The 18,803-nt window shown below is 40.3% G+C and overlaps 1 protein-coding gene across 4 annotated transcripts; it reads left to right on the forward strand.

The window, feature by feature from the left end:
• Positions 1–722: 722 nt before the first annotated feature.
• atp13a2 (ATPase cation transporting 13A2) lies at positions 723–18,396 on the forward strand. Of its 4 annotated transcripts, none has more exons than XM_075476256.1 (29): positions 723–866; positions 4,701–4,777; positions 5,465–5,632; positions 7,207–7,265; positions 7,385–7,451; positions 7,545–7,624; positions 7,781–7,858; positions 7,938–8,007; positions 8,128–8,262; positions 8,370–8,436; positions 9,241–9,372; positions 9,822–9,983; positions 10,352–10,462; positions 10,591–10,637; positions 10,726–10,914; positions 10,989–11,195; positions 11,570–11,680; positions 12,028–12,184; positions 12,384–12,495; positions 12,583–12,707; positions 12,824–13,002; positions 13,393–13,485; positions 13,573–13,652; positions 14,121–14,273; positions 14,386–14,482; positions 15,221–15,444; positions 15,615–15,766; positions 15,936–16,108; positions 18,110–18,396. In XM_075476256.1, exons 1-29 carry the CDS (start codon positions 854–856, stop codon positions 18,305–18,307), a joined length of 3,516 nt encoding a protein of 1,171 aa, XP_075332371.1. In that variant the 5' UTR covers positions 723–853; the 3' UTR covers positions 18,308–18,396. The 4 variants fall into 4 exon arrangements, with proteins under 4 accessions (XP_075332371.1, XP_075332372.1, XP_075332370.1 ...); XM_075476257.1 differs by lacking the exon at positions 723–866 and adding an exon at positions 2,861–2,946; XM_075476255.1 differs by lacking the exon at positions 723–866 and having other exon boundaries at positions 4,685–4,777.
• The last annotated feature ends 407 nt before the right edge of the window (positions 18,397–18,803 follow it).

Raw genomic sequence — 18,803 nt, forward strand, 5'->3', positions numbered from 1 at the left:
CTTTTTATACTGCTTTGTGATGCAGTTATAGTACAGCAAAAATTAGAAAAAACTAAAACAAGTGGCATTTGTACAATGCATTTAGTGTCTTACTGAGAATATGTGTGAGCCCCATGTTTGTTTCAAAATATGTATCTACTCCTCAGGCTGCATTGAGGAACTTCAAGTACAAATTTGGTGACACCTGGTATTTTTCTTGCTTCCGAGGCACTGGAACAAGTGCTTGTATCACCTACACCAATGTATAACTACGGAATATGAAATTATGTTTTTTGTGAGTTTACTGTTTGTCGTTCTTTACCAAAATGAACATCTGTGTCTGCAACAAATGTTGATGATGGCAATGACATAAATATAGGTAATTCTTTAGGGCATGACAATTTTGAACTGAAAATAGGCAGCATAAGATTTTTCTGTAAATTTCCACAGTCCTATGAAAAAGTTGTAAGATGCATAGACTTAAAAAGACATTCAGTCAGATCAGTGAAGAGAAAACATCCAAAATACAATTTTAGGTGTTTATTTTACCACGTTTTTTAAATGAATGATTTATCTTAATCAGTGCACATGAAATCAAACCATGTATCACTTGCTGTTTTAAGGAGGTGACCATAATAGACATTAGACATTTCAATCCCATGATCAAGAAAAAGAGCACTGCTGGCACTTCAAAATCTAACGTCACAGTCTGTGGCGCTCGTTGGTCAAGCATGTGACAATTTTGGACGATTAGACTTGCCGTAGAAAGGTGAAGCAGCTGTAGCTGCACGTTTTGAAAGAAGGTTTCATGCGTGATAAAAAGACAGACCGTCATTGAGAGGAAGTATGTGAATGGTGTCATCGTGACGAGAGGATGGACAGGCGTAGTAAGTGTTTTTCAATGCTTTTTAGTTGACGTTTCTTCCACAGAGAAGGCTGCACAATGTGTTTGCTAACCGTTAGCTACAGCCAGACAGCTGGGGTTGATATCCCGCCGTCCATCTCTCAGAAGTGTCACAGTCATCTAATCGATTCAATTCCTTTGACAAACATCTTTCTTGAAAATGATGAAAATCTTCTTTTCGTCAGTAAAAGTCTGCAATAGTCAGTCAATGCACACTGCAGTAACAGAGCTTAAAGACAAGGCTAGTTAACTATCTGGTTATGACCTTAATTATAGGTTAATTATCATGATCAGAGAACCAGGTAAGACGTTTACTTGTGTTGATTATTTATTGTGCCATTTAAAACAGTTTAATTGGATTTCACCAGAACTAAAAAAAAAAAAAATACCTAGTGACATTTTTATTTAATCATACTAATATTTTGTAACTGCACAATTAACCTAGCCCTGTATATCCAAATGTACCTCCACCTTATCAGAACACAGGCAGTTCAATTCAGTTTCAAACAGCTTACTCCACAGATCTTACTTCTTACATCAGTGCCTTTAATACAGGTGCTAAATAAAGCACAACTGTAACTAACGTTAATGTTACTCCTACTTCTACAACTGCTGATTCTACTAAATTCTTGGCCTTCATCACCGCAGCCCTTTTGTGTTTTAGGTGTGACCATGATTGATGCTGACTGTTCATCTGTGCTGCTCATAAATCCCAAATACCCTAACATACTATTAACTGCATTAAAACAAATCCCAGGTCCATCTACAGTGATTCAATAAAGAAATCAAGATATAATTTGACGGTCCATCCAGTGGCTGTGGGCCTTGGCATGCACTTCCAGTAAACCCTGGTTTTTGTGCTACTTGAGGTTGCAGATTGCTTTTTTGCAGCCTCAGCACAGTTGACTGTCTTGTGTCTGTCTCGTCATCAGTACGGTCACTACAGTTCCCTGTTTGTGACATTATGGAAAGTTTGTTCTGTGTAGGAGATCTTCTCAAAATGTATCTGGCTCTTTGAACAGAGTTACAGTATTCATTTATGTCCGGGACAGGAGTGGGTTAGAAGCCGTGTAATGATCGCTTGCAGTTGTCTTGAATTCCTATGGCTGAGGTATTTGCCACTGAAATGGTCACATGAAACTTGCTGAAATTGCATACATCATCGCAATACCAGTGTTGATATTGCTGTATTGTGAGATTTTTCTTTTTAACAGGTTATCGACACTCTGTAAACTGATGTGAATTACTCATATTTGGAGTTTAGCAGGGTTTGATTACATATCTGTTGCTTTTGGTTGTGATTGGCCTAGTTAGACCATGCCCAACATGTGATTTGCTAACTCCTGATAAACTTTCACATGATTATACCACAAGTATTTGCATAAGGCAGAGGACCCCTTGCTTTTTGTTTCTGTAGTTTGTGCTCGGTGTGTAGACAGAGCAACAAAATGACTTTCAGAACAGGATACAAGTACTGTACCTCTGGGTTAATAGGAGTCATTAGTGAGCAAACAAAACTATTTACATTACCTTAATGCTAACTTGATGTTTAACCAGTAGTTTAAATGTTTATTTGTGGTAAGAGATGTTGGTACCAAATGGACAAAAATAACATAATCTCTACATAATCTGTAGAGAAGTATGCCTGTCTTTGCCAATCTACAAAAACATTGATACCTGTTGTTTCCCATTCGTTATTTGGGTTTCCATGCATTTCCTATCTAATCTGTCCATTTCGAGGTGCGTGAAGATTACAATGTAGCAACAGGCTTAAAATATGTTTAATGTATTTATTTTCGACTCATTTTTTGAGTTTACAAGATGAGCTTTTTTAAAATTTATTTGCTGTCAGAAGAAAAAAATATAGCCTTTGGGCTGCGTCCAATACCACCTTAAAAACCGGTTAAACTAGTGTGTTGTCAGCTATCAGGCGCTCGTGCCTACGCGCACGCTCCGAAGCAGCAGCACAAGGTAGGATTGATCAGCAGCAGAACTCATATATATGTGATCCTTTTGTCATTTCGGGAAGTCGTTTGCTTTAGACACACGGTCAGGAGTTGACGGTAAGCTCAGTTTCTTTTTCAAGGGTTACGGTATTGTTTTGTTGACGTTTTTTTTCTTGTAATTGGAGGCGGAAGTGCGCCTCCGAACAAACAAATAACTTTGCTACAATTGATGGCGTCTTTTATCCCCTCAGTTATCGCATATTATTCAAACACTGACTTTCCCTTACGTACGTTATGGGACTTTTAAAGTTAATGTTTGTCTCGGAGCTGCAAGTGTTTCGGTCGCACTGAGGTGTGTTACCGACTTTATTGAAGTTTATGGCGACTGTATTCTCTTGTTTGTTTTCCTAAAGTTTGTAAGTGTTTGCATTGTGTTCTCACAGTGTTATTAAAACTAGAAACACTGAGATTTTTTTTTATTTTATTTTTGTAGATGGATTTGTTTCACTGCATTGCTTGATCGTGAATTAAGAAAACGAATTTGCTATCCTGAAACGCTATTTTAACCATTTTAAACCAAACTAATACTGGAGTCTTGTGCCCTAATTGAACACAGATTAAGCTTTGTGCCTCAGTCAAGGTTAAGTTGTATTGCTTTGTCAAAACCTGACCTGCTTATCTTTCATTACCAAGTTAACACACACAAAATGATGTTTGCACAAATAAGCTATATCTTTGTTTGTGGTATGTCCCAGACTCATGTTGAAATGCTCTGCTGTGAGTAGGGAGTGCGTGTAAAATGCAAACAGAATACATCCATCTGTGGCCAAAACTCATCTGATAAAATTCAGGGTTGCAGGCAAACAAGATGCAGTGATTTTAAAAAAAATAAATAAATAAATAAATAAATAATTCAAAACAGTTACTGAAGCTCAAAAATGTTATCCCTTTTTTAATTAATTCATTTCTTTTTACATCATATTTGGATGCTAATTCCAAAATGATTTCCAAGTGAGGAAAACATCGAGGGGCGAGATAGATAAGAATACTTCAACGGGTAGACCAGAGAAGTTGGGGCTCAAACCACCGATCTTCAAAATGGAAGATAAAGTCTCTATATCCTGACCTACAAGCAGTTATATTTGTTTCCAAAATGTTGGGACAGGGGCCATAGTTGTGGCAAAATCTTTAGAACATCTCAGTCAAAGATGGAGAGCAGGTCATCATTCTGTCTAAGACTGCAAATTAAACTTCAAAGATCTTGGTTATGTTTTCATCAACTGTCGATCTTTGTGCTAGCTGTGGTGTTCATCTTACTGCTTTCCTAGACTCCAGCAGTGTGTTGTTGTACACTCGACACAGCAGGCCTATGTAGCGGTACAGCTGGACATTTCCATGGCATCACAGACCGAGCTAGAGTAGAATAGATAATGATATTAGGCCACTGCCTCGCTTCATGTAGCTGCTCAGACGTATCCTGTGCCGACGAGTATTTGGCAAATATTTGATTTGCTCTGACCACATTGATAATAATTGGACAAAAATACTTAAATACAAAGTTAGGTTTTAACAGAATACTGGAAATATGATTGCAGCTGTGCCACACCTCAAGTTTAACTGATGGTCTATTTAAAGATTACGGCTCAGAAGCGAGGATGTCCCTGTTTGTCACATCTCTGGTGCAAGGGACTAAGAAGCAAGGAGAGGAGTTGAGGAGAAGAATTGAGGATGTATAAATTTGCGTATGAGACAATGGGTGCAGTGTTGTGGTTTGTGTTTTTTATTATATTGACTTTGAAGGTGTGTGTTCTGCTCCCGACTATAAATGTGATGGCAGAGGAACCTTTAAACGTGCATGTCCTGTTCTGTAGGAAGTGCGGTGGAGCCGCTGAGCGGACTCCCGTCACCCAGTCCACGTGACCCCCTGCTCAGTCCCGACTCGCACATGGTAAGATCCCCCTTAGTGTTTCTGCTAAACTGACAGTGACTGCCAATGTAGTAAGAAATGTTTAACGTAGCAACAAAATGTAGCCGAGAAAAAGAAAGAGGACACATTTGGAAATCTGCAACCAACATAAGAAAAGGTCCAGAGTCTTTGGTGACAGATGGGCAGACTGAAGTGGTAATGGTTGTGTGATTTGTTTACCTGATGTGGTGCCTAACACCTGCCACATGCAGATGTGCACATGCTACTGCACGTCTGACATAGAGGAACAAGCGGTGCAAAATACTTTCAGTCACATTTGGTGGCAGTATCACCAGCTAAACAAGGTGCTGTCAGATCAGTGTTTTTCTACAGTGGCCATTTCCTCTACTTAGAAAAGAATGGACGTGGAGCCATGTTTCATTGTTAGTCAGCAAAAGTAGGTGAAAAATTACAACCAAATTTCATTCAACTTATTAGAGAAGTAAATTATAGGCAAGAGAAGAGCACATTAACGCTCAGATTCAGATTGCTGTCTTTAAAACTGAACAGTTTGACCTTGATGGAGGGCCGCACTCCCTGCATGCCTTTCTAGTTATCGTGTGTGTTTTGATAATCTGATGAGATTTATTGAAATGAACCTCTGTTTGAAAATGAAACTGAGCCTGTGTTTGAATCTGAAAGAAGTGTCTTGACTTTTTGCTCCTCCAGGATGTACAGGGGTATAAGTGGGTGCGCTGGCGGGTGTGGTTGTGTCGTGTCGCTGCCTTGCTGTCCTTGGGTCTCCTCCTGATTGTGTTTCACTGGCGCCCGAGGCTCGCTGTCCTTGCCCGCTGCTGCTCCTGCCCTCTGGCTTTGGCAGATATTCTGCTGCTCAGAGTGAGAAAATAAATCCATGTGCAGAATTAAAACCCAGTTTGACAGCTGCAGTTTGATGCCTACGACTATCCTCCATATTGTCCTTTTAAAGGTGTATGAAACTTGCATGTTAAATATTAGATGAGCTGTCAAAGCTAATACAAAGTGTCTTAGTGCAGTCAATATATTACTTGAATGTTAAGTTATGGGTGGGTTATATTAGCCTGGGCGAAAGCTGACTGTTGACTCTGTCAAACAGTCTGGGAAAACCCAAGAGGAATCCGTTTCCATGGAGGGCGGGACCTTACCCAGCAACTTAAATTCATTGGAGTAACGGAGTTCCCTTAAAGGCACAATGTGCGATTTTTATGTCATTTTTAAGTGTATTGCATACAAAAAACACCTATACATACCATAAGAGTGTGCAGAAATAATCCTACTGGCATGTCCTAACCAAAGTTTATACGCAGCATAGCTGAGTTTTACATCAGTTTAGCATGCTAAACTGATAGCGCCGGACCGGCAGTTTTTCTGGCCAGGAGGTGGCGATATAGAGTAAAATCAACCTCCGTTCAACTCCAGGCAGTAGAAGAAGCCACTAGCACCTGCTCTGAGGAGGAGTGAGTGGGGTGGGGGCGGGGTGGGACGGGGCCAGGGCCAGCGCCAGCGCCAGCGCCAGACCAGCGATTTCTTCTACTGCCTGGGGTTGAACGGAGGTTGATTTTACTCTATATCGCCACCTCCTGGCCAGAAATCGCACATTGTGCCTTTAACCAATCATAATGTTTAGAAATGACGTTGGTTATGCGCCGAGGTTCATGCTTACTCTCGCGAGGCTCTAGCTCGCGAATCACGCTTCCCACATCCGCTTTCATTATACCGATACCATTTGATAAATCAAACTTTTCCCAAAGCCAGTTGGAAGGAGAGCTACGACATCCTTGCCACTAACAAAATTGACGAGGCATTCCTCTTGCTCTCGTTTTAATTGTGTAATGATCTCCAGAGTTGAGACAACTTCATGGATAGCTTCTAGCGTTCTTCCATCGCCATATTTATTTCCGCTGCGGTTGAACTACAATTATATGGACTACAATGGACTCCGCGCGTGAGTTCTGCGTCACCACTCGCAACTGTTTGCTGATTGGCTGATTAACACTGAGCGAACCGAGGTAGGGGGATTTGGCCAGACTATGTGCGGAGCCAAAATCTTTGGGCGGAAGTACATAGGATGGCGTCGCCAGGCTAGGGTTATATATTCACCGAAAGTTTTGCTCTATTATCAAAAAAAATATTTAAAAAAAAGCACTACATAATTAAGAATTACATCTACAACCCTTAATTTAAAGTAGAAATGTTATAAATAAGATTTCTGGCCACTTTTTATGATATGCTAACTGTTTGGGACTGTTCTTATTCAAACCTTTATTTCTTACTTACTTCTTTTCATCAAAATTATGTTATTCCCAGCGTGAGACCTTATAAAGATTGTGAACTAGGCCAGTATTTAATATGATATTCTGTTAGTTGAGTCTTATTTTGGTCAGTCATGTAGCCAACAACGGCTCATGTACTTGTTTGATATTTTCCCTCAGGACAGTTTTGGCCAGCAGCATGTTGTGGAGGTGCTTACAGAGGAGATGGAGGAGGGCAGGTGAGCGCCATGTTTTTTGTTCTCCAACAGTATAATCTTGCAACTTTCTGAGACAACTGTTAAAAAGACCAAAGGGAAAACGTAACATATTCTCTGCTTACTTCATTGTTTCCCTCCAGTTTGGAGGTGTTGGGACAGCTGGAGGAGGCTGAATGGAGAGATACAGTTCAGCTGTACAAGGAGGAGGTAAGGACTGCTGAAATTTTATCCATAGAATGTGTTTAGTGATTTATTTTTTTTCCCCTCCAGACCTGAAACAGTTTTTTCCCCGTGTTACAGAAAACGCTGCTGCGCTTCTACCTATTTGAAGGGCTGCGTTACATCTGGCTGGACAGGAAGGGGGCTTTCTGTCGTGTTAGGTACCAACAACAAAAGTGGCACAACCATATGCAAACAGAGCAGAAAGAGGAAAATACCTCGAGACATATCCCTTTGAAAAATGTGAACATGCCTGTTGCCTCAGGAAGGAATGCTCTGATGACATTTCTAACAGTGTAAAACATCTCTGTCCTCAGTGTCCTCAATGAGGACTGGACATGTAAAGACCTGTATGGCTTCCAGAAGGGGTTGAGTTCCCTGGAACAGAGCTTGAGGTAGGAGAGGATTTATGAATCTAGGCTTCTTTTCATCCCAGAGGGGGCTGCTGAGTAATTCATAACATGTATTTTTCAGGAGGCAGATATTTGGGGCCAACCTTATTGATGTGCCTGTGAAGTCTTACATGAGGCTGCTGTTTGAGGAGGTGAAGTGAAAAATTGCAGATACACATATATGTGTATATATATATATATATATACACTATGAAGTCATAATTGAATTAAAGTTGATTTTTTTTTTTTTTTTTTCTTTTCTGTGTTTGCAGGTCCTCAACCCATTCTATGTCTTTCAAGTGTTCAGTATCACCCTGTGGATGACTGATGCATATTATTTTTACGCCTTATGTATATTTATTATCTCCATTATTTCCATCGCCATCTCACTTTATGAAACTCGAAAGGTGAGCCTTATGAGAGTAACAACATCTAATTCTATGGTTGTGCATATAGTTCTGGATATAGATGTAAATAACATTTTCTAAACTTAATTTGACTTCACTCTTTTCAGCAAAGCGTCACTCTTCGCAACATGGCCCGGTTGGTTACAAACGTCACAATACGCAAAGACTCGGGAGGTGAGTCCTATGTCTTTATAGTTTCAGAAAGTCTGTGTGGATGTTTAATGGACTGATATTTGGGATCATTGTGATTCCTGGAATAACTCCTGAAATAATGAGTTTGATCTGAATGTGTCAGGGCAACAAAAATGTTCATAGATACCATAAATATGGGCAATTTTTAGTTCACCTTCTCTCAGGACTCCTTTACAAAGTTGCCATGCAGAGTTTTTGTTTCGAGCAGTTCTATGGAGCAATATCATTTGATTCAGCCACAGTGATGTCACCCTGATGTTTTTGAGCTGCTGTTCAGAAGCTTCAAGTTCAGAATTTTGGCCAGAATGACCAAATGTAGAACAGTAGGTAGAGCTTTTAGATTGATACTTGTCATCTAATAAGCCAAAAAAATAGCCAACCCCCCCTCCAAAAAAAGTTTGTAAGCTGTGTAAAATGTAAATAAAAACAGGATGTGATGGTTTACAAATCTCATAAACCAATACTTTATTCACGGTAGAACACGGGAAACGTATCAAATGTTGAAAGTGAGACATTTTTACGATTTCATGAAAAAAAATATTAGGTCATCTTGAATTTGATGGCAGCAATACATTGCAAGAAAGTTTGGGACAGGGGCAACAAAAGGCTGAAAAAGTAAGTGGTACGTAAAAGAAATGGTTCATGTTGCAAGATCTAGCAACTAATTGCACCTCAGAGAAGCAAATGATAATGTTTTGGCGCTTTTGACGACATAAAATCATACTTTTTGGGGGGGTTATTCGGCATTAAACCTAGTACTCTTCACTCTGGTTCTGTTTTTCTCAGTGGAGGAGCGTGTTAGCTCAGAGGAGCTGGTCCCTGGTGACTGTCTAATCATCCCTCAGGAGGGTCTGCTGCTGCCCTGTGATGCTGCCCTGCTGGCTGGGGAGTGTCTCGTCAATGAGAGCATGCTCACGGGTAATTACCAGATCTTCAAGGACAAACCGGAAAGATTATATGTGATTATATAAGTTAATTGACTCTTTTGTGATGCCATGAGATGGTTAAATTCTTTCAGAACTCTAACAATAGCTTCAGATTTTGAGGAGAGAATGCCTGAAAAGAAAACTTTGCTGCTTTGCATGGGAGTTTTTTTGCCATTTTCAGTAATTTAATAAAGTTAATTCAAAAAGCTTTCATGACTTTGCTCAGGCCATATTTCACAACCTGGACGGCGATTAGAGTCGTTCCAAGCAATTGATTTCTTGCCCCTTTGTAGTAATGAGACGTTTAATAGAGATGTTTTTACATCATGAATCTGGGCTTTACGTTGTGATTTTGTAAATCACTCAGAGAATGAACTAAATCTGGTGATTAAAGTGTCTGCATGCGTTGCCAACTCTTTCCTGTCCCATTCTTGTGTTCAGGTGAAAGTGTCCCCGTGCTGAAAACCCCCCTGCCGGCTGGTGACAGGACGTACAGCTCCGACACTGAGCGCAGACACACTCTTTTCTGTGGGACCCAGCTCATTCAGGCCAAAGGAGGAAGGCCAGGAGGCAGCGGGGCTGTTGCCGTGGTCACAAGCACTGGTTAGTAAAGAAAGTCATGACCTTTGTCTGTATTTCAGTGCAATGGTGGTTAATACAGATATCTGTTGGCATTCACTGTGCATGTTTAACGCACCCTCTGGACATTTTGACTTGTATTAGCTGTATGGGACAGTGTTTTTATAAATGGACCACAATCAGGGGATGCACATGCAGAAATGAAGCGATGTGCATTCCTGCCATTTTGTTTTATTTGTTGTTTAGAGTTGCAAATACTTTTTTTTTTTTTTTTTTTTCAGGCCTCAAAGATGCAGACTTGGCATTTCCAAGAAAACTGCTCAGGGCAACATTTACGTCTTCTTTTTGTTCTCCAAGTAAAGCCATTTGTGCTGCTTCTGCCTCGTCTGCAGGGTTTTTCACAGCCAAAGGTGACCTGATCAGCTCCATTTTGTACCCCCAGCCAATCAACTTCCGATTTTACAAAGATGCTGTCAAGTTCCTGCTCATTCTAGGTTTTGTTGGTAAGCTTTAACAGCCATAACCCTACCAAATTTGTTTCAAGAGTGTATAAAGAAGCAAATGTAGTCTTCATGTTTAAGTGAGTTACTCTGATTATCTACTCTGTCTGATATTGTTCTTCTTGCTTCAGCTCTCATTGGCACCATTTACATTTTTGTGGTCCTCATCAGAACCAATGTAAGTGCTACAATATCAGGGCAAAATGATCTTTCCTGTCTGTACTTATATGTAGTGTTCCCACTGACCTATGACTGTATGTGTCCAGGTCACCTGGCTGCAGGTGATTATTAGAAGCTTGGACATTGTAACGATTGCAGTGCCCCCCGCCCTGCCTGCTGCCATCACCACAGGAACTATCTACGCCCAGCGACGGTTGAAGAGTTGCGGTATCTTCTGCATCAGTCCACCACGCATCAACATCTGTGGCAAGATTTCCCTTTTCTGCTTTGACAAGGTGTGGGTGGAATCTGTAAATGGACTCTTTGTTGAGGTTGGCGTAGTGTAGTCACAGTTTATTTGTTTTTCCAGACAGGAACTCTGACAGAGGAGGGTCTGGATGTATGGGGAGTGATGGAGGGGGGACCTGCTGGTTTCTCAGAGCTGGTTCCAGGGCCCACACTCCTGCCCCTGGGTCCCCTGCAGACTGGCCTAGCCTGCTGTCACACAGTTACACTGCTGCAAGGTCAGCCCCTCGGAGACCCCTTGGAGCTGAAGATGGTTGAGTCTACTAGCTGGGTATGATACTATAAGGCTTATTTTATTTATTTCTGGAGGTATTAGACATGGCTGCCTGACTTATAAAATCTTTTGTCGTTCATCTTAAGAAGCCAAAGACCGACGTTTTATTGTTGTCTAAAGACCATAACGTACCATGGACTCATTTTGATGTATATTTTTGAGAATAGATGGTTAAACTCAGAAATTAGGATTTGTAAATGTATCCCACTTTTTTTTGTTAATTATTCAGTTAGTATTTTATTTTTCTATCACTGAGAGAGCTTTCCATTTGGAATTTACTATTGATTTAAAAGTTACTTTCTTGTTCATGCTTCTGTGATACTCATTCAGTGAAACGTTATATTAAACTAATGTTGTCTCCAATTTCCCAGACTCTCCAGGAGCCAGAGGGAGATGGGAGTGCGTTGGATGCAGAATTTGGAGGTCATAAAGTTTTGGCTGTTATGAGACCTCCAACTCACCAGCCTCAAGCTCAGGGAACTGTGAGTGCCCCTACCATCACTCAGTGTGGCTCAAACAAGAACAGTTTTTAAAGTGAACAATCCTTCAATGACTGCAATACTGTGACACGTGTATTAGTCTTACTTTCTCTTGAGCCTTGGTGTTGTAAAAATTCTCAAACAGAGACAAACAGAATTCCATTACCTTGTGAGATTTAGATAAATGGTGTTTTAGCCCATGTCATTGAAAAGACATCACAGGAATTCACTATCAGCAGATGTAAATCAGAACAGTAGTTGGTGTAATCCCCGCTTCTTTATTATGAGCATCAAAAGACTTTTTATCTGCCTGTAGTTACTGCATTAATTTGTTTTTATTTCGCTCTCAGCCCATGAGCGAGGCAGTGGCCATTGTTCAGAGGTTTCCATTCTCCTCGGCCCTGCAGAGGATGAGCGTGGTGACGGTGGCCCACGGGGGACGCTTTGCTCTGGCTTTCATCAAAGGTTCCCCTGAGATGGTGGCCAGCCTCTGTCGAGCTGAAACAGGTTCAGTCAGAAATCTTCCCTCAGATATGTTTTATTAGGCTAATTTAGGTCAACTATTCATTTCTTTCAAAGATTTTATGATAGTTAATATAATTTTTTGTTTGATTATTTGGAATAAAACGATTGTCCATGTATTTAGATCAGTTGCTTCCTTGATTAGATCTACATTAATGCAGCATGGGGTGCTTTATGTTTACAGTCCCAGCGCAGTTCTCCAGCCAACTGCGGAACTTCTCCAGTGAAGGCCTCAGGGTTCTTGCACTCGCTTGTAAACCAGTAGATGTAAAGTCTGACTTAAGGACCATCGAACGGTGAGAATTCAGTCTGCCTCTCTGGTTTCTTTGATTTCAGTTACAACTTTTAGATGTGTGTTAATGCAGCTGTGTGTCGGTCTGCAGCGGTGAAGTAGAGAAAGACATGCAGTTCCTGGGCTTTCTGATGATGAAGAACCTGGTGAAGCCCGATAGTGCCCGGGTCATTGACATCCTGAGACTGGCGCACATTCGCTGTGTTATGGTCACTGGTGAGAACATTTTCTCTGCCTGCTTGCTGTTTGGGTTTACTCTGTTTGTTATTTTAAAGGCATTCAGTTGCCAATAGCATCCATTTATATATCTTTATTTGTCCTTCCTTACAAAGGGGACAACATTCTTACAGCAGTTAATGTAGCAAAAAGCTGTGGAATGGTGGCGTCTGATGAGAAGGTGATTTTTGTCACTGCGACCCCCTACACTGCCCACTCTATGCCCACCCTGAGGTTCAGCCTGGAGGATGGAGGGGCCATTGCTGGCCAAAGCTGCACAGATGTCATCAGTCAGGTTGGTCTACACAGTATAATGTTTGGTGTACACTGCTAGTGCAAGGACAGCAAAGTGTTCAGTAGTGTTTAAATCTGAGGGGGGGGATTCTATTCTGAAACACAAGATGAGGAGAATAGTTCTGTTTTGGATTCTTTGAGGATCAGCTCAGCGCATTCATTTACTCACAAAGGCAGTTTTGACTGTCGCCATAATTGTGTTATTCAATTAATCAATATTGCATGGGATGACCTCATGTCCACACATTGGTGCATTCAATATTTCACTGATTGGATTTGTTGTATTCAGTGATATCTGTCGTTACCGCAGTGATGTGCAGAACAGCACAGTCATGAGCTTCATTATCTGGATGAAGATCGGTTGCCATTATTGTTCTTTCTCTCCTCTCAGGGTCTGTATCAGGGTGGTTTTGGCCATCACTTGGCTATTAATGGCAAGTCCTTTGCTGTCCTCTGTGAGCACTTCTCAGAGTATCTTCCAAAGGTAACGTAAACTGTATGATCCCTGCAAGAATATCCCTTTCGATGACCTACATCAAAGGAAAAATGACTTGAAACCCTGTTATTGCAGGTTTTGATGCAAGCCACCATATTTGCACGCATGGCCCCTGACCAGAAAACCCAGCTGGTGAAAGAGCTGCAGAAACTGAAGTGAGTGTTTTTCCTTCTTTTTTTCTCTTTTTGTTCATAAGAAAAGAAGAAAAATTGCGATTAAAGGGGAGGGGGGGTCATATCTAATATATGGTGCCATATTTCAGATGGGGATAAATGGATTTTTAGATGCAATATGAAAGGCTGAGGCCACTTTCTGGAAATAGCATCTCGTGTCCATTAAACGGAGTGCAACTTAAAGCACGTCTGCACTGGCTTTAACACCCTGCTGTCTTGGGTGCTTTAAATGGTACAGTGTTGGTTCAAGTTAAGGAGACAACAAAAACTTGCCTGTCTCTACTGTGTGGTGTATGTTCACATAAGATGTTGGACTAGATGCTCCCATAGTGGCATGATAAATGCATAGTTGGTGTGGAATGTCAGAACTAATGCAATTAAGCACAGCTGGACAACACTGTTTGCTGCTCGACTTTATGTAAAACGTCTGTAATTGATCTTTTTCTGCAGTTATCGAGTGGGCATGTGTGGGGATGGGGCCAATGACTGCGGGGCCCTGAGAGCTGCTGATGTCGGGGTTTCCCTGTCTGAGGCAGAAGCTTCAGTCGCTTCGCCGTTTACTTCCAAGACCGAAAACATCAGCTGCGTTCCGCTGCTTATCAGGTGAGGACATAGGAGGATGATGTGTTTGAAAATCAACCAAACCTGTAGTGTTTGTAGCAGGTCATCAGCAGAGGAAGACAAAAAAACAAGACTTTTTTTTCTGTCTGTGTAGAGAGGGCCGGTGTTCTCTGGTCACCTCCTTCAGTCTCTTCCGGTACATGGCGATGTACAGCCTCATTCAGTTCTGCTCCGTCCTCATCCTGAACACAGTGAGTAGCAGTGAGGGAACCTATCACAACCTCATTTTCATAGTACTTATCATTTTCTACTCCATCCCTGGTGCTTTATATTTGACATGTTTCTGCAGCACATTTGTATTTATTATGATATCGAACATCAAACTATTCAGTTTATTAATATTTACTGTACTTATATGCATTTCTTCTCACGGTTTCAGGGCAAAACTTTTCACTGCCTTGATCAAGTCCAGCGATTTAGCCGGACTGCTGAAGCAAATAGTTAATTTTGCACGTTCATACTGAACAGAAAATGAACATTTTCCGCACCTAACTTGTGCAGTCTACGGCACGAATCAATTTTCTGATCTGAATTTTAGCACCTCTCGGCCATTACCATTTTTTTCTGTGCCTACATAAATCTGTATTTTATATTTATTTTTTTTAATTAAATTAAAAAAGAAGAAATAGCATTTTCTAATAAGTTTAATTCTTCATTTTTTATATATTTATATATATATATATATATAAAACTGTTAAACAATTTATTGAATAATGTATGCAATTCTAAAATACTCAAAGGTTTATATTTAGTTGTGACCCCATCCAACCCATGGGGAAAAAAAAAAAATCTGTACCCAACTGCAGCTCAGCTGACTTTTCATGTAAATCTTTCTGTTCAATAAATTCATAATTACAGCCTTAACGACATTCACTGAAAGCTTGTTACAAACATAAATCTATGTGATTGTTCTCCATGTGTGTGTCTAGGTGAAGACGAGTATGGCTGACCTACAGTTCCTGTTTTGTGACCTTGTTTTGGTGACTTTGCTGGCCATTGTGATGGGCAGAGGAGGCCCCAGTGAGGATCTTCACCCCTGCAGACCTCCTGCCAGTCTGCTGGCGCTGCCCGTGTTCGGCAGCCTCTTCATACACACATGCATGATCGTCCTGGGTCAGCTGGCTGTGTTCTTCATTACTACCACTCAGGAATGGTCAGTTGAATGAGTGAAAGCTTAATTTTTAACTAGAATTTAATTTATTTGTATTGTTCCCAATATTCAGCAATCGGATAAAATCTCTCCAGTTTAAAAAAGGCCCAGCATCTGATCTACACTGGATAAAACTGTATGATGTAATACACCTCATCAATTGTGTTTTTCAGGTATATTCCACTCAATTCAACTGAATTTGGAACAGCCAATCTGCCCAACATGGAGAACACTAGTGTGTTTGACTTGTCAGGTTTCCAGTACATTATAATGGCAGTGGTGGTCACCAAGAGCTACCCTCACAAGAAACCTCTCTACCACAACGGTGAGCCGTCATAGATTCAGGAAATGGGTGATGCATTTGGGCCAGTGCGTTTTTTTTTTTTGTTTTTTTTTCTCAACTGACTGTTCTTTATTGTCATTTTTGTTCAACCTCACATTATAAGTGAGACTGTCAAAGATTGAAGCCTCAGACTCTTTTCTCATCCTTCTAGTGATCTTCCTTTGTATGCTGTTCATCCACTTTGGCATCATGATCTGGCTGGTGTTGTATCCAGGGCCTTTCTTTAGCCGAATTCTTCAACTGTACGACATCCCTGATATGAACTTTAAAATGCTGCTCGTCGCTGTAGCCGCTCTCAACCTCCTGGTTTGTTTTGTCGTGGAGGTGAGTGTCGATTATGGAGCTCTTGCATGATCTCTGTGGGTAGTTGTTGATCTAATCTATCTTCATTGTTACTTAAAAACATGGCAAGAACTAAAACTCTGCTTCATTTAACAACCTATATATCTGGAAACAACGTTGCTTTCACAAATCAACATATTTTCATACCCTAATCACAGATTTATTGCCATGGACTTATATAGTCCGACCTATATAATCAAATAGGAGATCAAAAAGTTGTTCACGTGCCTTTTTTGTTGGTTTTGTAATTTTTCTCTTTCAGATTGGACTCAAAGATAAAAAAAATACCCTTTTTTACAACAGTAACCATTAACAGTAACCAAGAATAAACAAACTTCAACTGTTGTTTTAAGCTCCTTTATGACCAGAGCGGTTCTGCCTTGTGACGTTAGAATGATCCGAATATTAAGCTTGTAATAAGATTGATGAAATATGCAGTGACATAGTACTCAAAAAAGTTTTAGGAAACTGTTCACTCATGACTGTTTCCATGGGCAAAGAACCAAAGCACCACAGATTATTTGACTTTTTCTTCTTTCACATTGTAGTTTTCTTTCATATTTAAAAGAAAAATGACTGTAAGTATGACCAGTTGGTTTTGTCTCCGTGCTGAGATATTGTTACTCTCCGATTTTGTGCTGCAGCTCCAGTTAAACAGTGTGCATCGACCTTTTGTGGGTTTGGTGTAAATTGATTTTTGTGACCTTCCAAGACCGAGAGCTGCAATCTTCTCATTGTCAGAATGTATCACATTAACTGCTGGATATTAAATTTTATTTAAATCACTAATACTTAATCAGATTTATTTTTGTCCGAGAAAGTGAGAATTTTTTTTTAATGAATATGCAGGAACCTTGACCCACAGGTAAAACTTTTTTTTTTTCCTGCACCTGAAACACACCTTAAAGGAGAACTGCGGTATTTTCAACATTAAGCCTCTTTTCTGAGTCGTCTGCAATGTTTTAGAACCCCCCCCTCACCGCTTTTTTGATGTTTACTGCTGTCTCCGGTATTTGCCTAATTTTGATTCTTCTCAACCTGCTTCAGAATGGCAAGTCATGCGCATGTTAAGAAAGGTCCGTAAAAGCACAATAAACGTCCGTTTTCAAAATCATCAACTTACCGGAGTGGTTACTGGTGTGCACTGGTAATCCATATCAAATTTCGTTGCGAAAAGTTGCTTCTGTCGTGTTTTATTTGGCAGCTCGTTCATGCTCGCACTATTTTCTTAGCGGTGGCGGAGTAATATCTTATTTTACCAGGAAAATAGACCCGTTGAGATTAAAAATCTCTTTTACAAGGGCGTCCTGGCCAAGTGGCAGCACAAGTTACAAAAACATTTTCAAAATCAACGAACATCCAGTACAAAATGTCAAATAAAACACGACAGAAGCAACGTTTCGCAACGAAATTTGATATGGATTACCAGTGCACACCAGTAACCACTCCGGTGAGTTGATGATTTTGAAAACGGACGTTTATGGTGCTTTTACAAACCTTTTTGGACATGCGCATGACTTGCCATTCTGAAGCAGGTTGAGATGAATCAAAATTAGGCAAATACCGGAGACAGCAGTAAACATCAAAAAAGCGGTGAGGGGGGTTCTAAAACATTGCAGACGACTCAGAAAAGAGGCTTAATGTTGAAAATACCGCAGTTCCCCTTTAAGCGAACAAAAATTGCCTCAGTGAGTATAAACCTGGAGTTTTGCATGTGCTTTCATCGTTACAGTGCTAACAAATATCACCTTTAACATAGACGACTTTATTAATCCCTTTGGGAGGTTCCCTCAGGGAAATTGAAATCTCACTCACGCTCAGCACTGTTATATACAGAAATGTACAAAAGTGGAAAACACCCAACACCAGCACCCGTATAAAGATAATGATAATAATTATTATTACTAACACAAAGTATATGTCCTTTCCATTATTTTATTCAAGTATTTACTAATTTTTTATTTTTTTTTTTTCCCTCTCCAGATGCTGATAGATTTGGGTATTCTGAACTGCCTTCGGTGGCTCCGTGGCAGGCGACCATCCAAGAAACAGTACAAACGTCTAAAGGTCCTTCTGTCAGACTCCACATCATGGCCGCCCCTCAATCAAACCCTGTCCCCCACAGGTGTCTCCTTCAGCTTGCATCTACCTGGCTCTCCATTGGTCACCCAAGCCAAATGATGTTGGATTTCCTAAACACATCCCAAACTTGAACAACAATGCTTTGTTTACCTGTAAAAAAAATAAAAACTATTTTTATGTTAAGTACAGTCTGGCTGTTCTGAGACATGTTTGCTTTGAAGTTTCTTTTTTATGCAAAGTAATGAACATGCATCAACATGTAATCCCATTTTTAGTAAATAATTTTATTAAATCAGTATTTACAGGCAGTTTGCATTTTCTAGCTCAGCTACGCCCATCTGTTCCTGCTCTGCCACTAGATTTCTGGAACTAAAGTCTCTTACCAATATTGAGAACTCTCCTTCAGATATTTTCAGTTTCTTGAACTAAAGCAATAAAATCAACAACCAGGAAGTAAAGATGTGATACAAGAGGCACAAGCTGAATTCAACCATTACCTTAAGAGCCTTTGTATTGATGATGCTGCACCACTAAATATGGCTTTGAGATCTCCTCTGAACAATTAAAAGTGGAAAGAAAAAGAAAAAAACATCTA

Source organism: Odontesthes bonariensis, chromosome 10 (assembly GCF_027942865.1).
Source record: "Odontesthes bonariensis isolate fOdoBon6 chromosome 10, fOdoBon6.hap1, whole genome shotgun sequence".
Classification (NCBI taxonomy): domain Eukaryota; kingdom Metazoa; phylum Chordata; class Actinopteri; order Atheriniformes; family Atherinopsidae; genus Odontesthes; species Odontesthes bonariensis.

Excerpts from the sequence above, each read along its gene's own strand:
- atp13a2 (XM_075476255.1), top strand. The coding sequence starts at position 4,685 with ATGTCCTGTTCTGTAGGAAGTGCGGTGGAGCCGCTGAGCGGACTCCCG. Across the intron at positions 13,653-14,120 it reads AAAGAGCTGCAGAAACTGAA|TTATCGAGTGGGCATGTGTG; the intron begins GTGAGTGTTTTT and ends CTTTTTCTGCAG. Across the intron at positions 14,483-15,220 it reads CCGTCCTCATCCTGAACACA|GTGAAGACGAGTATGGCTGA; the intron begins GTGAGTAGCAGT and ends GTGTGTGTCTAG.